This window comes from Thalassophryne amazonica, chromosome 4, assembly GCF_902500255.1.
Source record: "Thalassophryne amazonica chromosome 4, fThaAma1.1, whole genome shotgun sequence".
Classification (NCBI taxonomy): domain Eukaryota; kingdom Metazoa; phylum Chordata; class Actinopteri; order Batrachoidiformes; family Batrachoididae; genus Thalassophryne; species Thalassophryne amazonica.
This window is the reverse complement of record NC_047106.1, coordinates 51,355,823-51,375,488: the sequence shown is the minus strand read 5'-3', so window position 1 is coordinate 51,375,488 and position 19,666 is coordinate 51,355,823. Positions and strand designations below refer to the sequence as shown.

Genomic DNA, 19,666 nt, shown 5'->3' with positions numbered 1-19,666 from the left:
TCTTCAACATTTTTGTGTTTTCTGCAGGTATGTGTACGTTTTCTTGGGTAGCTTAGAAATTACTCTCTTTTTTTTTAGCTTGTGTTGCAGTTATCTTGGATAGTTAAAAAAGCGAAATGTTCATTGGGGCTGCTTATACGGACTAATCATCCACCCGTACTTCACTGAATAAAAGAGAATAGTTGAGCCAAGTTAAATTGTTTCAAATGGAAGCATCTAAATTAATTGTTGTTTGAAAATAGGTTTGTAAGTTAGAGTTTAAACAACAAACAACTTAATTCATAGATGTTATCAACTGAAACAACTTTTTAAGTTGTTTCTTTTTTCAGTGCTGAATCTTTCAAATGGCCAGTATTTTCACTCTTACACACTCTAGCAGACACTAGTCAATTTTGTTTCAGATGAGTACACATGGCAAAACCTCCAATGCAACAGCGAAGTACGAGGTCTATTAGAAAAGTATCCGACCTTATTATTTTTTTCAAAAACCATATGGATTTGAATCACGTGTGATTACATCAGACATGCTTGAACCCTCGTGGGCATGCGAGAGTTTTTTCACGCCTGTCGGTTACGTCATTCGCCTGTGTGCAGTCTTTGAGTGAGGAGTCGTCCACCCGCTCGTCGATTTTTTTTCATTGTTTAGGAATGGCTCAGAGACTGTTGCTTTGTTTGATAAAAAATTTTTTCAAAACTGTAAGGCACAACTGAGTGGACACCATTCAATAAATTCAGCTGGTTTTCGGTAAAATTTTAACGGCTGATGAGAGATTTTGGTCTGGTAGTGTCGCTTTAAGGACGGTCCACGGCGCCTGATGGCGATCTGCGCTTTGAGGCGGCAGCGTCTCGCCGTTTCAAGTTGAAAACTTCCACATTTCAGGCTCTGTTGACGCAGTAAGTCATCAGAGAACAGAGAACTTTCAGAAGAGGTCGGCATGAGGAGTTTATTCGGACATTCCATTAACGGTCATTTTGTAATGAAAGAACGTGCGGGCAGAGTCGCATGTCGGGCTGGACCCGACCGCGGGGGGTCGCGGTAGGAAAAACACCTCCGTTGGAAATCTTAACGGGCAAGTTGGAACATGCCCAAGCTGTTAAACAATTTCTCAGTTACTCACTTGTTGAAAGCCATTAAAAGCCGCCTGAATTCTACAAATGGTTTTCAACACGGAGGTGTTTTTCCTGTCGCGGCGCACACAGATTTGCCGAGTCGTCACGGAAACGACTCGGCGAATTTGCGCGTACGTCTTTCATTAAAAAAATGTCCTTAAACAGTGGAATGTCCGCATACATTCCTCATGCCGGCCTCTTCTGAATCTTCTCTGTTCTCTCACGATGTCCTGGGTGAATTAAGCCTTAAATTAGGATGTTTTCAGCTCGAAACAGGCCGACGACAGCGCCTGGAAGCGCTGCAGGACGTCCCGCTCCGTGGGAAGTCCTTACACCGACAGAAACACCCCATAATCTCTCATCAGCCGTTAAACTTTTCACAGAAAACCAGCTTAATTTCTCGAATAGTGTCCACTCGGATATTCCTCACAGGTCCAGAAAAAATTTTGATAAAGCAACGCGCGCCGTCTCGAGCAGCGTGTGAAACAAAGGAATTCAGCCGAGAGGGCGGGACCACATCTCACTGAAGGCCTGCCCACAGGGAAATGACGTCACCGACACGCGTGAAAAAACTCACGCATGCGCACGAGGGTTCAAGCATGATTGGTGTAATCGCATGTCATTCAAATCCATATAGTTAAAAAAAAAAATAAAAGGGTCGGTTTATTATCTAAGAGACCTCGTATTGCAATATATTGGCTCTTAATTACCAAAAAGAGGTTTTTTTTTTCCAAGTTTACAAGCTATATACCACTTTTAAACTAAAAGAAAGTGAGTATACTTTCAGTTTACATATGTACTTATCAGATATATGTAAGACTATACTTAAACTATATTGTTTATACTGACAAATCTGCAAAAAAAAAAAAAAAAAAAAAATCTCACCATGCTGTGCCTATACTGACAAATATACAAAAGAGTCTAACTTTACTTGCCATATACTGACACCTATACTTGTCGTGGCTTATACTTGGAGCTGCAAGCCAGGTCTTCAGGTAACACATAAATCAGTGGCTGCAAAACTGAACTTCATGGTCTACGATTAGGGAGGTGGGCTTGCGAAAACCAGATCCTGATCAGACTGGAAAATCACAACAGTTTTTTGTGTAAGTAAAGTTTCATAGAGTAAAAAGTGGACTCCCAAGTATATAACTACCAATAGGCTCACTTACACTGTAACTAAAACTAGTTGTTTACTCAGATTTTACTCACACTTACAAGTTACTTTTATAAACTAAAATTTGGGCCAATTTAGTCCAAAGAAATACTTAAATGGTACACTTACAAGTATAGTATACAGTATACTTAGGAAGTAAACAATGTTTACTTAAGTTTATATAATACAACAAACAAAGTATACTTCTTTTGGAAAGGGATATGGCTTACAATGTTTTCTTTTCTTCAATAAGTATTAACAATGTGTGTTTCATTTTGTCCTTGTTGGTCAATACTTTGAAATCTTACATAAAACTTGTTAGCCTAGGCTCCACACTTAATACAGTTTGCTTCATGTTGACAAGTTCTCCTGAGGTTACAATTGTCGTGCTCAGTGGTAGGTATACACCAATGCTCGTGTCGATAAAGGGTATTCGATTCTGATAGTGACTCATACAGTTTTACTGGCTTCATTTACTGTAATTTACCTCACAGTGGAAGGTGGGAAGGTGGAACAGAAAAGTCAGCATTTCAGACATATTTAAAAAAATACAAAAGGAATGCAAATTGCAACTTTTGCAAATATATCAAGATGGAAGTGAAAAGTATGATGTATCTGAATAAACTGTTCAAAGTCACTGCATGTTATAGCAATCACATGATTTGAAATATGTGGGGTACTGGTGGGAAGGGTGGGGTCTGATCCCTCTGATTAAAACATGGAACCCCACAAGAAGAATTTAAAAACAACTTTGGGTGGCTGAGGTAGAAATATTTATGTGTTTCTTACCTGCAATTTTTAATATTACAATATATTTCCCATATTCATGACTGGAAGAATCTTTTATAGACAGTATAGACAACATCATGGTTCCATCATGCATTCGCCCCATTGAGATATCCCATAATCCCTTGCATGCCAGAAGTCACTGTAGTCAAAACAACATTGGGAAACCACATGACGACAATTGCAAATGAACATTATACTACTAAAATGTATTTTTTTATGCTTTTCATCAAGGTAATAAGAAACCTGCATGCATGAGACCCTTAAAACTTGCTTAAATTAATATTCCAAGTAATCCGTGCCTGCTACGTTAACCTGGGTGGAATGTAATAAACGCAAACTGAATTTCAGATATTTTATATGTATTAAATCTGGAACAAACTTGGATAAACAGTGTTGTAAAGGACAATAATCAGGACATTAAAGCGCAAACTTCACTTTCCTCCAGAATGACATGAACAGGAAGTGATCGCGGCTCTTAGCAACTCCCATTGAAAATAACGGAGAAACAACCTGAGCTTCTGGCATGTTTACATAAAAACAAACATAATAACATCTAAAAACCCAGATATGTATTCACGAGAGTTTTATGTTGCGTTGTTGTCCGTGTGCAGCAGTTAAAGTGCAGCCTGATCAGAGCGTCTCGATGCATTTCTCAATGTTAATGACACTGAAGCGCGGCGACCTCTTTGAAGTTTTGCAAGATTTTTGCGGGATTTGAAACCTCAATATGGCGAACTGCACATGTGGTGTGGTTCCAGTCTCGACGTGCATTCACTTAGCTGTGAACAGATGCACAAAAAGTGGCCATCTAAAGCTTTCAAAAGCAATGCAGATGTTTGAATTTTTTTGCTGTGTGCAGTAATAAGAGCAGAAATGTTTAAAAACTGAATTATGTATGTTATACTGCATTTATCATAGTACATCATTTTTAAACGCCCACACAACCTATTAGAGTTATCGTAAATATGAAATAAAATGTACCCAAAACAGTTCTTAGCCTGTAATAAAATGTTTTCTGTACAGTACAATTTGCAAATTTGGTTTCAGTGTTTCCCAATCCTGGTCTGACTGCACATTTTCCAAGTGTTTCCCTTCCAAGGATTGGGAAACACTAGAGTATATTGACATCTAAAATGTAAAAAAAATTTTACATCCTAGTTTTTCCAAGTACTTTTAATGTCTATTTTACGATTTTGTTATCTTTTTAAATTTGTTATTTTTTTTTAAAAATCCTAATTTTGTAAGTACTGGCCCCCCCGAACAACACTTAAATTTAATGTGAAAACAATGTTAACTCTTAGCGGAATTGCACCACATGCAATGCATGCTGGGGCAACCCTGAAAGACTGTTGGTTCTATCCCAGCTGCCAACAAGTCACAACCACTGGAACTCTTTTGTGATAAGTGACATTCTTGTTTTTCCAATTTTTTTTTCTCTACAGCCAGAATGTTTAACTTTAACCATGTTTTTTCTTCAGAACACGGTAGCTGTGCAGTGACCTGTACCAGTCTATTCAACATAAGCACGTGAAGTCCCTGATCAGAGCGTTGCATTGGAAGTTTTGTTCAGTGTATGTACAGAAAGGGAGCATACGCCAAATAGTCTAAGCACATTTTTTCAGAATACAGTCAAAATAGTTTGTGATGCAGGTATTAAAAGTTAAGAAATATGTTGCTAAATTGGAACGGCTCTGCATTGGTTTATGGTCCGTGTGACTGACAACTGTCCTTTGCACTTTAACCTTTCATACTTAATCAGCCTCCAATTCTCCCATGTCCTATATATCAAATCTATTTTTCCACTCTTCATAGATTCATCTTACTCTTTAGAAGTATGACAGCATTCTCTTCTTCAGCTACTGACAAGTTTATCTGTTCTTTCTTGAGCACCATGTTGTTGCCGTATTTTCTCAAAAATCTTTCGATACTTGTGGCTTGTAGCATGACTCAAATCTTGCTGCTGAGGTGTTGTAGAGGCACACGGGATGTGATGAGTCATTACCCTGTGTTCGAACTTTTACATGGATATATGGTGGAATGTAGTGCATCACTTCCCTGTTAGTCGCACAGTACCCCCCCCCCCCCCCCCCCCCCCCCCACAACCTTCTTCCATGGACTGTTTCTTGGGTTAGTCTGGAGACTAGAGGTGCAACAATACACTCATGTCATGACACGGTTCCAATACATGATCCATAGAGTGTATAGAATTTTGTAATTTATAAGCAAAATTTCTGTTGTACAGTGGTGGGTACAGTTCAGCTAACAGCTAAAGCTAGAAGCTAAATTTTTCATTAGCGGGTTAGCTTTCAACTAACTTTGAAAACCATTAGCAGACAAGTTAGCGTCCAATAAATTTAGTTCATCTAACTTGTAAGTCAGTAAAAAAAAAGTTTTTATTTACTTTTAAAATAAGTTTCACAGTCAAAAAAGCTTGTACACCATATAATCATACACATTTCATGAAGGCAACAAGCATCGCTACGAGGAGATTGAGGCCAAGCCAGCGTAAATGCAATCAACAGGGCAACCCCTGCGTGAAGATTTGACTACCTATGGGGACAGCTGCTCCCGTTGCGCAATATATACACAGCATAACTTCACACGGGAAATGGTGTACTGTTTTGTTTTTGGCTTTAAATCACTGAAGTAGTCGCGAAAAGTGCCATTTTTTTTTCAGTTCCCAGTGGAGAAGGGACAACAAGGCAAAATTGGAGAGGTCGTGTCGGTAATTGTTAGCCTACACAGCTAACTGGAGTAGCTGCGCTCTCTCACCTGCACAATCACCTCGACACGGTTGAGCTCCGGGTCATAAACAAACCCCAACATATGTCCACTATCCACCGCAATCGTCACTTTTTCTTCATATTTTCACTTGTTTGTCAGAGAAAAGTGCTGTGTTTCTGTTCCCGGAAGTAGAGAAATTGCATCATATTTTACCCCTTTAGCGCCCGCCCTTATTTTCCGTGCATTTTTATTCCTTAATATTCTTATTCATTTAGTAGTTTCTGTACTGTGAACAAACTGCGTTGAACTGAAGCTGCCATTTATTTATTAATTTATTTTATCATTTAATTATTTATGTACACCTTTATCATCGGATTGTTTGTATGCTAAACCTTTTTGGGAACCTCCGTGTTCACGCTATGTATATTAAAATTTAGCGCTTAGGTCAGCTGTTCAGGGTTTCAGAGCCCCCTCCAAAAGAAGCCAAATTCCTATTAAAAACGTGACTAGTTCTCGTTAGCTTCAGCTAAATGTTTTAGTGGTTTATTGTTTTATAGTTATCACTTTTGATTAGCGGATTAGCGCTTAACAACGCTAACGGTTAGGTTAGCTGCAGCCACCACCAGTTTTCACTGTAATCCATATCTCATCTTCCGTTTACTATATTTTGCACCATGACGTTATTCCATGACACCTTGCTACACCCCTAGAGTTGAAAGGAGTGTTTGTCTTTTATTCCCCATTACCCAGACTGTGCACTAAATGTCCTGAAGTTGGTTTTAATGTCTGAGTATGGGCTTTATTAACAAATATGCTGGGGGCTAAGCCACAGTGAAATGTGTATATGTGACACTAATAGGCATAAGAAAATGTGCCTCTATATACACTACTGTACCGTCGGCCCTCGTTATTTGCATCCTCTTACACTCGTTTTCTACAGTGTTTCTGCCTTTGCTAATGTTATGCACTCACATGTCACTTTAGTGTCCCTCTTTATGGTTAAAACAACAAAATAAATATATGGGATAAGTAATACAAAGCTCTGAGAACACTGCTTTAAAAATCTGATGTATAAGTATATATAACTCGTTAAATAAAATACAATAAATAAAATAATTTTGGCCATAAATCTCTGCTCTTGGTCAATATGTCCATTTGGGTTGATAGAGTCAAGTTTCACGTCACTGGCTAGTTCTTTCAGGCATCCAAACCTCTGCTGCACTTGGGTAAGAGCAGCATCGATTGTGTCAGTTGAATTATTCCCTGCTGCTCTGCACGTCTTCTGTTGCTGCAGTTAATTCACCAAGTTCTCCGGGTGAAACAAAATGGCCAGAAACATCACATTAAATTGAAATGCAGCTGAGTGTAGTCCCCTTTTAAAGAAAGAATCCATGAGTCCCTGCCAACACCCCTTCATTGGTTTTGTGGGAGCATGTCAAGAATATACGGGGGTCTTGCAGCATGTGAAGTAAAGCCAGAGTGGAGAAGTGAAAGCAGGGAAAACAAGATGAAGGGATCAAACCTTCAAGTCTAAAGATCTGGAGACCTGATCTTCTTACATTAGCCCAGCAATTGGTCCAAGTTTCTCCCAAGCTCTCATGGGAGTGTAAAGAAAGCAATAAACATCACTGACTCCGATGAGAGGTTCAACCAGTTTGCTAGGCTTTCACTAGTCTGACGCTAGACTGACTTCAAGGACCTGCATCCATTTCTAAGCAAAGATGGTACGATAGTGCTCATCTTTCACAAGCCACCTGTGGTTTAGAGCTCAATCTCAAATGTCTTTTGCAGATTGTTGGAAAATGGGTTGGCTGGTGCAGGTGGTGTCTTACTCCCAGACTGCTGAGGCGCTTGCTTGGTTTCCAGTGCTGCCACTTGGCCTCAAAATGATCGTCATCATGGGAATCTGTAGCCACTGGTGCTGTTAGCTGACTACCCTCTGGTGGCCAGCTGCTACTGCTGCCACCATTCCCACCACTGCTGGAGGTCCCGTTATGGATGGTCATTGTAGTGGTGTTGCTCTGGGGTAGGAGGCCATTAATGGTTGTAGATATTGGTGGAGTGGAGGAGAATAGTGATGGTGAAAAGCTTCCCGTGTGTCCAGTTGTACCAGGTGCTGGATACGAATAATGGTGGCCAACAGTTCCAAGTGGTCCCACTTTAGGGGCAACTGAGCTCATAGCTCCACTGCCACCAGAAGAACCTGTAGCGGTACAGAAGACATTGGCTACCATTTGCGATGGTGTAATGCCTACCACAGGCACGCTGACATTAGGGTAAGTCATACTGCTAGCCAGGCCCGGCATGTAGGTCTGCATCTGCATGAAAGCAGGCTGACTGGCTGATTGGCAAACATGCCCACAGGCGTTGGTGTGACATCAAAGGCCAACGGAAAAGGCTGCATAGAGCTTGGAAGAGACCCTGGTGGCCCAGGTAGAGAGGGATGAATCATGGGAGCTCCAGACATGCTAGGACCAGACATAGTGGGAATAGACATGGAAGGCAGAGACATGGGGGGCCCTGTTACTGGAGGGCCTGGTATTAGAGGAACTGCTGATACTGACATGGGTGGAAGTGGCAGTGGGGTCTGACCTGAGAGAGTGGAGGGACCAGACATGAGGGGTTGGGCATATTCCAAGGGACATGGTCACAGTGGACACTGGGGCAGGTGGAATAGTTGCCTGAGCAGATACTTGGCTGAGTTGAAATGGTAGGTGGGCCAGGGATGGTGGGAAGGGTTGGTCCAGGAGGTGGGGTCTGTTGAGCCTTAACAGCTTGGGATACCTCCTCCAGCCATCTCTCAGCTTCAGAAGGTGTGCGTTTGTGTCCAATCTGCATTGCCACTGAAACTGGAGGAGGAGAGTGTAGTGGAGGATCTGGCTGCACCCAGGAAGAAGTGGCTGGAGGAACAATTTAAAAATGAGACTTATGGCAAAGGTAGTTAATCCTCTTTTGAATTCTCTTATAAAAAATTGTATGCATCTGAATGAGGAGCACACTTTTCTTACCCTGTAGCATGCAGGAGGTGGAGCAAGATCGGGGGCACAGTGCAGACTGGTGGGCCATTGGTGGAGTAGGAGGGTTTGAGAAATGCTCTTCAGACGGTTTGGTGAAAGATGTGTTGATCTGGCTACACAGAGCATTGATGCTACTGTCTCCCTCACCTGGCAACCCCATATCCATCTCTGAAGAAAGAGGCACACATAAGGGGATGGGGCGAGGAGAAATGGAGAGTAGGATATAAGATGGGAGGTGAAAATCAGAGGGGGGGGGAATATCAAGTTGTGTCATTGGGTACTTGTCAAAAGCCCAGAGTACAAAACATGTTTCTCCAAGACAAACATGCCATTCTTGTCTTCAACCAAAAGACCTGTCAAAGAACAATTTAATGATTTTTAACACCACCCCCGGAGGCGTACACTGGTCATCTCCTTAGTCCTTTGTGTAATTATGCATGTATTGTATGTTTTCTAGTCCATAAGTATTTAGACAGTGAGACAATTTTTTATCTACCCTCCGTACCACCACCAAAAAACAGCAGAGAAGAAGCAATCAGCATCTGCTCAAAGTGTAGACTCCAACTAAGGGTGTTTAAAAGAACTAACCATTTCAGAATTACAGCCATTTATATATTTAAGTGTAAGGATTATCGTTAATACAAATCCTTTTTTTTTTCTCCAGGCAAGTCATGAACATTTCCAAGTCACTGAGTCTACGTCAGTCAGAAATACTAACAGTATGGTACTGCACGGTAAACCTGCCCTGAAGTAATCAGTTCTCAAAAACAGAGTGTGAAAGAAGACAAGTGGGTGGAGGAGCCACCAAGTCACCCATGACAACACGGATGGAGGTATTATAGGCTTCTGTGATGGGAAAAACTAACTTTGGTCTGTTTAACCACCAGTCACAACTTCATGGTGAAGTGGCAATGAAAGATTTTCTTTAAAAAAAAAGAAGTGCACTTTTCGCTGTAGTTTTCCAGAAAATCACACAGGAGACTCAAGTCCACATTCAATCCATTTCTTGTTTTAAAAAACCTTCCATGTCCCACTGCTGTGAATTTAACATATTTTAATGAATGAAAAATGCCTCAAATGGCACAATAAAGAGACACAAAATGAATCTTGTGTCAACAGAGTGGTTTTCTTGCTATGTCAAGAAACCGACGGACAGAACGTTCCATGATAACAAACAGTAGTATCCGCTGTCGGTGCAATTGTCTGATGGTCAGAGCGTGAGAACACTGTGCACATGGAAGCACTGTGCAAGGTTTCAAATCTCCCACTGTGGGTTACATACAGTGGGGGATGAACGTTGTGGGTTCGTGTTCCTGCTCTCATCTCTCCTAATTACTATAATCACCCTTGATATAAAGAGCTGCGATCCTGTGTGTGTGTGGGCACACGCATGTGTGTGTGTGCTTAACCTGTAAGGGGAAAGTCACCTTAATTAATGGTAATTAGCAAAAAGCGAAGAGGTCACACAGTGTCATGATCAGCACTGCCACCAAGTGCAATAATAACGGCACTTCATATTCCTCTCTGTCTGGATTCTCACTTAACGGCAGAGTATTTTTTTTTTCCTGAAGCATTTTTTGCTATTTTGCTTGAAATCCTCTTTACAGCCTGGCAGCAACCAATTAATTTAGTGCTTTGACATCAAAGTGAAAAAATAACCACACGTGGAAGCCTCGAGGCTGTAAAAAGCTCAGCCAATCATCGGCCCGTTGGACCGTCTGTCAAACTCTCTTCTTTCCTTCCGCGTACCAGAGAATTTTATGTACTCATCATGTGTGATTAGAGTCTGTGTCATAGCTCTGCCAAAGATCTGAGGATTTTCCTGTCTGGAGTAGGTGGCAGTTATGCTCCACCCAGTTGCCAACCGCCAATAAACAAAACAGAAGAAGAAGGGAAAAAAAAGACAGAAAAGGTTACGTTTAGTGAAAGAGAGTGCTGTGTGATGGTGGAGAAAGTATCAGCAATAACTGTTAGTCACAAAAGAAAAATAGTTTGAGAAAACACATTGCTTTGCAACGGTGGTCACATATTTCCTCTGTGGCGGTGCCCTTTGACCCGCTCCAGCCATTTCTACAGTGCCCTTAAACCCCGGCCTTGTCACGTCCTGGATCCGTGGACCAGAAAGATGTGCAAAGTGACTCAATGGTGGCCCGATTTCTGTTGGATACGTCAGTTTATCGTGTTTGTATTATGTTGGCATATTAGCAATGAGTGGGGTGAGTGGTGATGTAGGTTATTGTGGTGTTTTGTACTTAATGAGAAGAACGTATCCACTTCCCTGTACCTTCTTATACTTCACTAATACTTCCTCATTCCACACAAAGGCTCCTTATCTTCATTCGTCTGCCCAGATGTCAACAAATACCTTCCTAGCTATGTTCCTCATCGCTTCTGCAGTAGTTTCCAGTCATCCTTCATTTTGAACCTCCATCCAGTGCGTGTCTCACCTTCTCCCTGAATTTCACACAACAGTCTTCTGCATTCAGCTTCCATCATCTGATCCTTTGTTGAGCTCTCACTCTTCCTATTCTTCACCTCCAAATTCATCCTACAAACCACATCCAATGCTCAGTGTCTACACTCTCCACTGCCACCAGCTTAGTCTCCAATTTCTTTTAGGTTGTATCTCCTACATAGGATGTAGTCCACCTGGTGCACCTTCCTCCACTCTTATGTCACCCTGTGCTCATCCTCGTTCTTAATATATTTACCACAGCCATTCCAGACTTGCTGCAAAATCCAACAGTGGTCTGCCCTTCCATATAGCTCACCTACATACCTATCCCTTACCTAGCCGTCACCTTGTTCTCTTCACCAACATGCCCACTGAAGTCTGTTCCAACACCACTGTTTCTACCTTCGATACACTCTCCAGCATGTCATCTAACTCAATGTGTCCAAACTATTCCAGAAGGGCCAAGAGGGTGCAGGTTTCTTTGCAGCCACTGACCCCAGCAGGTGATTTCACTGATGAACTCATCCCTTCTTGGCCTTTCTGGAATACTTTGGACACCACTGATCTAACTCATTCCAGAAAACTTCTTTCTCCTCCATCTCGAATAGCGAAGATTTTAAATCTCTATGACATGATTTTTAAGACTGTTCAATTGATGTAAACAGCTTGGGACTCCGATGAGGCTATGTCCCTGACTCCTGGAGTTCCTGGCGTGTGGCATGCTTGGCACCTTTCTCTGTTGAGGATATCGAGGATTTATTCATTTTTGGTCTCATGGTAGCAGGGCTGGTACTTCTTGGCTTATGTGCTGCCCTGATCTACCAGAAAATTGGCAAGACGGCAGCATCAAGAACCACAGGCCCTCGCTTGTCCGTCATGATTAACAAGGTCGGCAAGGGCAGTGCATTCCCAGACTGCGTTGACTCTGAACTCAGACGCAAATTGGATGACACCTTGGAGCTGATGCATGCCTTGTAGTTGAAGCTGAAGGTTTCGGAGGCCGGTGAATATTCTTAATTCATAATTGGGATTTGGCTGTGCGAGTGGAACTGTTAAAAGTGTTTTTCACTGCTCGGCTGCAACACTACAGGCTATCTAAGAGTTGTAGTCTTACACACCTCTCTGCAGCTTCTCTCCCCCTGCCATCCCCTCATTACCCCATCCCCGTAGAGACGGTGTCTGCTCCCAGACCACCAATAACCAGCAAAAATCTATTTAAGCATAAAAATTCAAAAAGAAAAAATAATATAGCACTTTCAACTGCACCACAGACTAAAACAGTTAAATGTGGTCCTATTAACATTAGGTCTCTCTCTTCTAAGTCCCTGTTGGTAAATGATATAATAATTGATCAACATATGATTTATTCTGCCTTACAGAAACCTGGTTACAGCAGGATGAATATGTTAGTTTAAATGATCAACACCCCCGAGTCACACTAACTGTCAGAATGCTCGTAGCACGGGCCGGGGCGGTGGATTAGCAGCAATCTTCCATTCCAGCTTATTAATTAATCAAAAACCCAGACAGAGCTTTAATTCATTTGAAAGCTTGTCTCTTAGTCTTGTCCATCCAAATTGGAAGTCCCAAAAAACAGTTTTATTTGTTATTATCTATCGTCCACCTGGTCGTTACTGTGAGTTTCCTCTGTGAATTTTCAGGACCCTTTTGTCTGACTTAGTGCTTAGCTCAGATAAGATAATTATAGTGGGCGATTTTAACATCCACACAGATGCTGAGAATGACAGCCTCAACACTGCATTTAATCTATTATTAGACTCTATGGCTTTGCCTCAAAAAGTAAATGAGTCCACCCACCACTTTAATCATATCTTAGATCTTGTTCTGACTTATGGTATGGAAATAGAAGACTTAACAGTATTCCCTGAAAACTCCCTTCTGTCTGATCATTTTTTAATAACATTTACATTTACTCTGATGGACTACCCAGCAGTAGGGAATAAGTTTCATTACACTAGAAGTCTTTCAGAAAGCGCTGTAAACTAGGTTTAAGGATATGATTCCTTCTTTATGTTCTCTAATGCCATATAAACAACACAGTGCAGAGTAGCTACCTAAACTCTGTAAGGGAGATAGAGTATCTCGTCAATAGTTTTACATCCTCATTGAAGACAACTTTGGATGCTGTAGCTCCTCTGAAAAAGAGAGCTTTAAATCAGAAGTGTCTGACTCCATGGTATAACTCTCAAACTCGTAGCTTAAAGCAGATAACCCGTAAGGTGGAGAGGAAATGGCGTCTCACTAATTTAGAAGATCTTCACTTAGCCTGGAAAAAGAGTCTGTTGCTCTATAAAAAAGCCCTCCGTAAAGCTAGGACATCTTTCTACTCATCACTAATTGAAGAAAATAAGAACAACCCCAGGTTTCTTTTCAGCACTGTAGCCAGGCTGACAAAGAGTCAGAGCTCTATTGAGCTGAGTATTCCATTAACTTTAACTAGTAATGAGATCGGACTTTCTTTGCTAACAAAATTTTAACTATTAGAGAAAAAAATTACTCATAACCATCCCAAAGACGTACGTTCTCTTTGGCTGCTTTCAGTGAGTGTCGGTATTTGGGTAGGACTCTTTCTCTCCGATTGTTCTGTCTGAGTTATTTTCATTAGTTACTTCATCCAAAACCATCAACATGTTTATTAGACCCCATTCCTACCAGGCTGCTCAAGGAAGCCCTACCATTATTTAATGCTTCGATCTTAAATATGATCAATCTATCTTTGTTAGTGGCTATGTACCACAGGCTTTTAAGGTGGCAGTAATTAAACCATTACTTCAAAACGCCATCACTTGACCCAGCTATCTTAGCTAATTATAGGCCAATCTCCAACCTTCCTTTTCTCTCAAAAATTCTTGAAAGGGTAGTTGTAAAAACAGCTAACTGATCATCTGCAGAGGAATGGTCTATTTGAAGAGTTTCAGTCAGGTTTTTAGAATCATCATAGTACAGAAACAGCATTAGTGAAGGTTACAAATGATCTTCTTATGGCCTCGGACAGTGGACTCATCTCTGTGCTTGTTCTGTTAGACCTCAGTGCTGCTTTTGATACTGTTGACCATAAAATTTTATTACAGAGATTAGAGCATGCCGTAGGTATCAAAGGCACTGCGCTGCGGTGGTTTGAATCATATTTATCTAATAGATTACAATTTGTTTCATGTAAAGGGGAATCGTCTTCACAGACTAAAGTTAATTATGGAGTTCCACAAGGGTTCTGTGCTAGGACCAATTTTATTCACTTTATACATGCTTCCCTTAGGCAGTATTATTAGACGGTATTGCTTAAATTTTCATTGTTACGCAGATGATACCCAGCTTTATCTATCCATGAAGCCAGAGGACACACACCAATTAGCTAAACTGCAGGATTGTCTTACAGACATAAAGACATGGATGACCTCTAATTTCCTGCTTTTAAACTCAGATAAAACTGAAGTTATTGTACTTGGCCCCACAAATCTTAGAAACACAGTGTCTAACCAGATCCTTACTCTGGATGGCATTACCCTGAGCTCTAGTAATACTGTGAGAAATCTTGGAGTCATTTTTGATCAGGATATGTCATCAAAGCGCATATTAAACAAATATGTAGGACTGCTTTTTTGCATTTACGCAATATCTCTAAAATTAGAAAGGTCTTGTCTCAGAGTGATGCTGAAAAAACTAATTCATGCATTTATTTCCTCTAGGCTGGACTATTGTAATTCATTATTATCAGGTTGTCCTAAAAGTTCCCTAAAAAGCCTTCAGTTAATTCAAATGCTGCAGCTAGAGTACTAACGGGGACTAGAAGGAGAGAGCATATCTCACCCATATTGGCCTCTCTTCATTGGCTTCCTGTTAATTCTAGAATAGAATTTAAAATTCTTCTTCTTACTATAAGGTTTTGAATAATCAGGTCCCATCTTATCTTAGGGACCTCGTAGTACCATATCACCCCAATAGAGTGCTTCGCTCTCAGACTGCAGGCTTACTTGTAGTTCCTAGGGTTTGTAAGAGTAGAATGGGAGGCAGAGCCTTCAGCTTTCAGGCTCCTCTCCTGTGGAACCAGCTCCCAATTCAGATCAGGGAGACAGACACCCTCTCTACTTTTAAGATTAGGCTTAAAACTTTCCTTTTTGCTAAAGCTTATAGTTAGGGCTGGATCAGGTGACCCTGAACCATCCCTTAGTTATGCTGCTATAGACGTAGACTGCTGGGGGGTTCCCATGATGCACTGTATGTACCACTCTGCATTTAATCATTAGTGATCGATCTCTGCTCCCCTCCACAGCATGTCTTTTTCCTGGTTCTCTCCCTCAGCCCCAACCAGTCCCAGCAGAAGACTGCCCCTCCCTGAGCCTGGTTCTGCTGGAGGTTTCTTCCTGTTAAAAGGGAGTTTTTCCTTCCCACTGTAGCCAAGTGCTTGCTCACAGGGGGTCTTTTTGACCGTTGGGGTTTTACATAATTATTGTATGGCCTTGCCTTACAATATAAGGCGCCTTGGGGCAACTGTTTGTTTGTGACTTTGGCGCCTATATAAAAAAAAAATTGATTGATTGATTGATTGATCTAGCCTCAAGGTTAATTGCCCACGTTTACCTCCAGAGGAATTTATTCAGGCTCTGGTGAGATTATTCGGCTCCATTCCTTATCTCAACCACAAGGACAAAAAACTGACAGACTTACACATGGACTGAAGCATGCTCCAGCTTTCTCCTCTTACCTCTTTTTCCTGCCCCTCCCCCCCTGCAGCAGGGCCCCTGTTCTTCCCCAAGCTGGCAGGCGGTGCGACTTGACAGTTGCAGCGGCTACCAACACACTCACATCGCCTCAATTGGAAAACGGACTGTTTCAAGTTTAGTGCACATAAACAATGTTAAAGGTATATGTGTTGTCTAATTCTGATGTGTGCCATTATTACGGTAAACAAGTAATAATTGTAGATCAATTGCTGTTTGAAATCTCGTTGTTGTAATGACAATGACAATAAAAGCTATCTATCTATAAAGTGAAAAATAAGCAATTACCATTTATAATTCAAGAATATTTACGCAAAGAGAAGGAATATATAATTTAAGTGGTTTGTATCATTTTAAAATTGCTGGAGCTAGGATGACCAGGAAATGTTTCTGTGTCTCTATTTGTGGCCCAAAAATAATTTTTTTGTTAAGCAGTGGTGCCTAATAAATTCACATTCCAATATCTCACACCCTATTTGTGGGACAGAATCACCAATAACATTCATCATCACCCCTTCAAATTTTCAGCTGCGCAACTGTCACTCTGTCTGACACTCGCTCCAACTGCAATAATACACTGTTCTTTCAGGACTACACGTACACCATGGTAATACAGTCTCTTGTACACACAGATCGTCTTTCTTCTCTCCATGATATCAGCCAGGTCTCATGCAATATTCAATGTTCTGGCTCACTTCCACACTTCTACAGTTCCTCCTGTCCCACCGCCTGTGGGATACATCTTCTCATTCACCCAGCAACAGCACAATTTCTGATAATACCTTGCTGGGCAACAGTACCCATGGCAGCCTTTGCTAACCCGGGCCTCAACTGATCCACTAAGACTGGCACTATCTGCTGCACCCTCAGCTGTAAAAAATGCTAAATTAAAATCTGCCCCTAAATTGAATTAACACTTTCTGACTCGAGGACTACCTCTCCACCAAAATCTGTTCATGTCCTTTGGTAAGAACACCACTGACATAAACATCACCTCCTTGCTGGTGTCAGTGATCCAAGTCTAGCTTTGCGCATGATTTCACAAGTACTCAACTCACCAGGGTTCTTGTCTTGGAAGTCAGTCTTGCGTTGCAGTGTGGATGGCAAGTCATTCAGGCGGAGCGACAGCTGCCTTTTGAAGGGAGAGTTTTTCTGACTCAGAGCCGGGAATCCTCGAATGACCCTTGACGCACCAGTTGCTCAATGGGCGCGTGGCGACGAGGAATGGCATGAGGCCCACCAGTCTCCGAACGGTCCATGGGGATGCTGCGCCCTCGGGTGGCGAGGCAGTGCCAGGTGGCAGAGATGGCATAACAGGAGGTTGCTCTAGAGTTGGATACAGATGCAATGGTCAGTACTGTTCAAGATATACACCACCCTCCACTCACCCACCCAAAGAACAAGTAGGGGACTGCCAGCAAAACCTACTGCAATTTCAATTCAATTTATTTTCATTTATATAGCACCAAATCACAACAAAGTTGCCTCAAGGTGCTTCACACAAGTAAGGTCTACCTTACCAACCCCCAGAGCAAACACACAGGTGACAGTGGTAAGGAAACACTCCCTCTAATGATTTGAGGAAGAACCTCAAGCAGACCAAACTCAAAGGGGCGACCCTCTGCTTGGGCCATGCTACAACACAATATACAAACAATTTACAAAACAAATATACAGGAAATGTTGCCAGTGCACAGGACAAGAGGGTTACACAAACAGACACTGCAAATTCTTCTGCCCATGTTCATGTTTACTTCTTTACACACTCTTTCATCGGATGGTGTGAAATTATCCTACCTTTCTTCTTATCCTGCCAGCTTGTCATCTCGCTCATTGTTGCCGCCCTGCTGGCTGCAGCCTGACGTGCCGCGAAAAGAGCCTTCACGCACGAATGAAGTGCGACTGGCATCGAATGATGCTGTCACGCCACACTCCTTCTCCCTGCGCTGCTTCCTCTCTAGACAGGCGGCAAACGCACAGCCAACAGCATGGCTCAGTCGCTCCCCCTGTTGGAGAAAAGAATATAAACGTACTATTGTTTAAAAGTATGCATCATTTTAAAGCTGATTAATCAATGAGATATACAACTACTACTGTCTCTGTTTTACTGTCTTTGAGGTAGGGCTTGAAACATTCTTTTTGATTAATAACCAGGCTTGGGGAGTAACAGAATACATGTAACGGCGTTATGTAATTAGGATACAAAAAAAAAAAAGGTAACTATTCCGCTACAGTTACAGAAAAAAAGACGTATTCAGATTACAGGTATATTTAGTAAAAATGGGGATTACTTCGCAGGATTACAATTTTAATGCATTTTATGATATTATCTGTATATAATATTTTTTTTTCTCCCTTCATGGACAGCGACATGACGTCTCCTCATCGGGCAAAATATTGATGAAGTACCTGGATGTTAATGCATTTTCAATGGAGATCCGCGACTGGACACACGCAGAAAAATGCTCGCAAAATACGTGTTAAAATGCCACTTTGACCTAGATATCGAGCCAGTAAAATTAAATTCCATTAAATTATGTCAGGAAAGTATTAAACTTACTCGGACACACACACACATTCCCAAATATTAGTGTTGAAAGTTACACGGATCTGCGCTGTTCAAGCTGCTGAGCTGAGGCGTCCTCCTGCAGCAGCTGCTGTTCAGCGCAGCGCGGCTCCTAAAACCATTACAATACATTTATACACATATTATATTTTTATACAATTATCCTTTATTGACCGAGTTTCATTCATGAAGTCAGTGGTGTGGGTACACATCTCTATGTGTGGGTGTGACTGAGCGGCACAGCGCGGGTCATTATAATCTCATTATTTTAAGGTGCAAATAAAAAAAAAATCCCCAGTCTTGAACAATTTTAATCACTAATGACAAGTATTTTAACTAGACATTGATCTAGCAGTGGAAAATATCAACTAGACATAAGTGAAGAGTTAATGGTCCGTGTCATCGGGCGACACAGGTACGACAGGAGACATACAGCTCTTTATCATCCAAATATCACGGACAAAGTAACAAGAATAACCAAAACCACTTACATATGGAAGGAAATATTGTCTGCCTTGTTCCTCCGTTTGTGGTTTTGTCAACATGCGCAGCTTTCCGGCATATTCCACCTGTTTCTTTAACTTCTATGCACGCAAATCACTAACTTGCCCGGAATTAAAATGGTGACCACGCCTCCTTACTGACAGTATTTACTTAATGGTTTTCATTATGCTTTTGTTCTTATTTCGAAAGTTCAATAAGTGGACTGATATGCTAAACATGGTGCGAATTTACTGAACAAGTAGTAGACTTTTGTTTGTTTTGTATATTGTTCTGCAAGCCACTTTTAATTACAAATTCATCTGCACACGGCCTGAGTTTTCATTATCCTTCATTTGTTTGGCATTTTTTGTTGAAAATTTAGCAGGTGAACACTGGGTGTGTTTAAAACAATATTGTGGGTGCTCTTAATTCATAATGTGAAGTAAAACAGAGCATGCCATGTAAAAGAAATTATTATTATTTTTGCTTAATAAACTGTACTATGTGGTCAAGACTATTTATATTTAGTTTCTTTTGTCTGTATTAGCATATTTGATATTGGGGTAATCCAGAAGTAATTGAAAGTAATCAAATTACATTACTTTAATATTATGGTACTTGGACATT

General features: G+C 41.2%; 1 protein-coding gene and 1 long non-coding RNA gene across 3 annotated transcripts in view; one reads left to right on the top strand and one right to left on the bottom strand.

The window, feature by feature from the left end:
* The first annotated feature begins 1,249 nt into the window (after positions 1-1,249).
* On the top strand, positions 1,250-4,685 carry LOC117508213. 2 transcript variants are annotated; one of them, XR_004560012.1, is made up of 3 exons: positions 1,250-1,263; positions 4,461-4,520; positions 4,552-4,685. It is a non-coding gene; the product is annotated as an uncharacterized LOC117508213 (long non-coding RNA). The 2 variants fall into 2 exon arrangements; XR_004560011.1 differs by lacking the exon at positions 1,250-1,263 and having other exon boundaries at positions 3,798-4,520.
* Positions 4,686-6,514: 1,829 nt separating this feature from the next.
* The window catches only part of numbl (NUMB like endocytic adaptor protein), a 136,226-nt gene continuing 123,074 nt past the window's right edge, over positions 6,515-19,666 (bottom strand). Inside the window, 11 exon segments of the mRNA XM_034167877.1 lie at positions 6,515-7,650; positions 7,653-8,117; positions 8,120-8,412; positions 8,414-8,475; positions 8,477-8,679; positions 8,788-8,964; positions 17,049-17,165; positions 17,168-17,254; positions 17,257-17,316; positions 17,788-17,803; positions 17,805-17,996. Of these exon segments, the coding sequence (XP_034023768.1) occupies positions 7,541-7,650; positions 7,653-8,117; positions 8,120-8,412; positions 8,414-8,475; positions 8,477-8,679; positions 8,788-8,964; positions 17,049-17,165; positions 17,168-17,254; positions 17,257-17,316; positions 17,788-17,803; positions 17,805-17,996 (1,782 nt within the window). The 3' untranslated portion in view covers positions 6,515-7,540.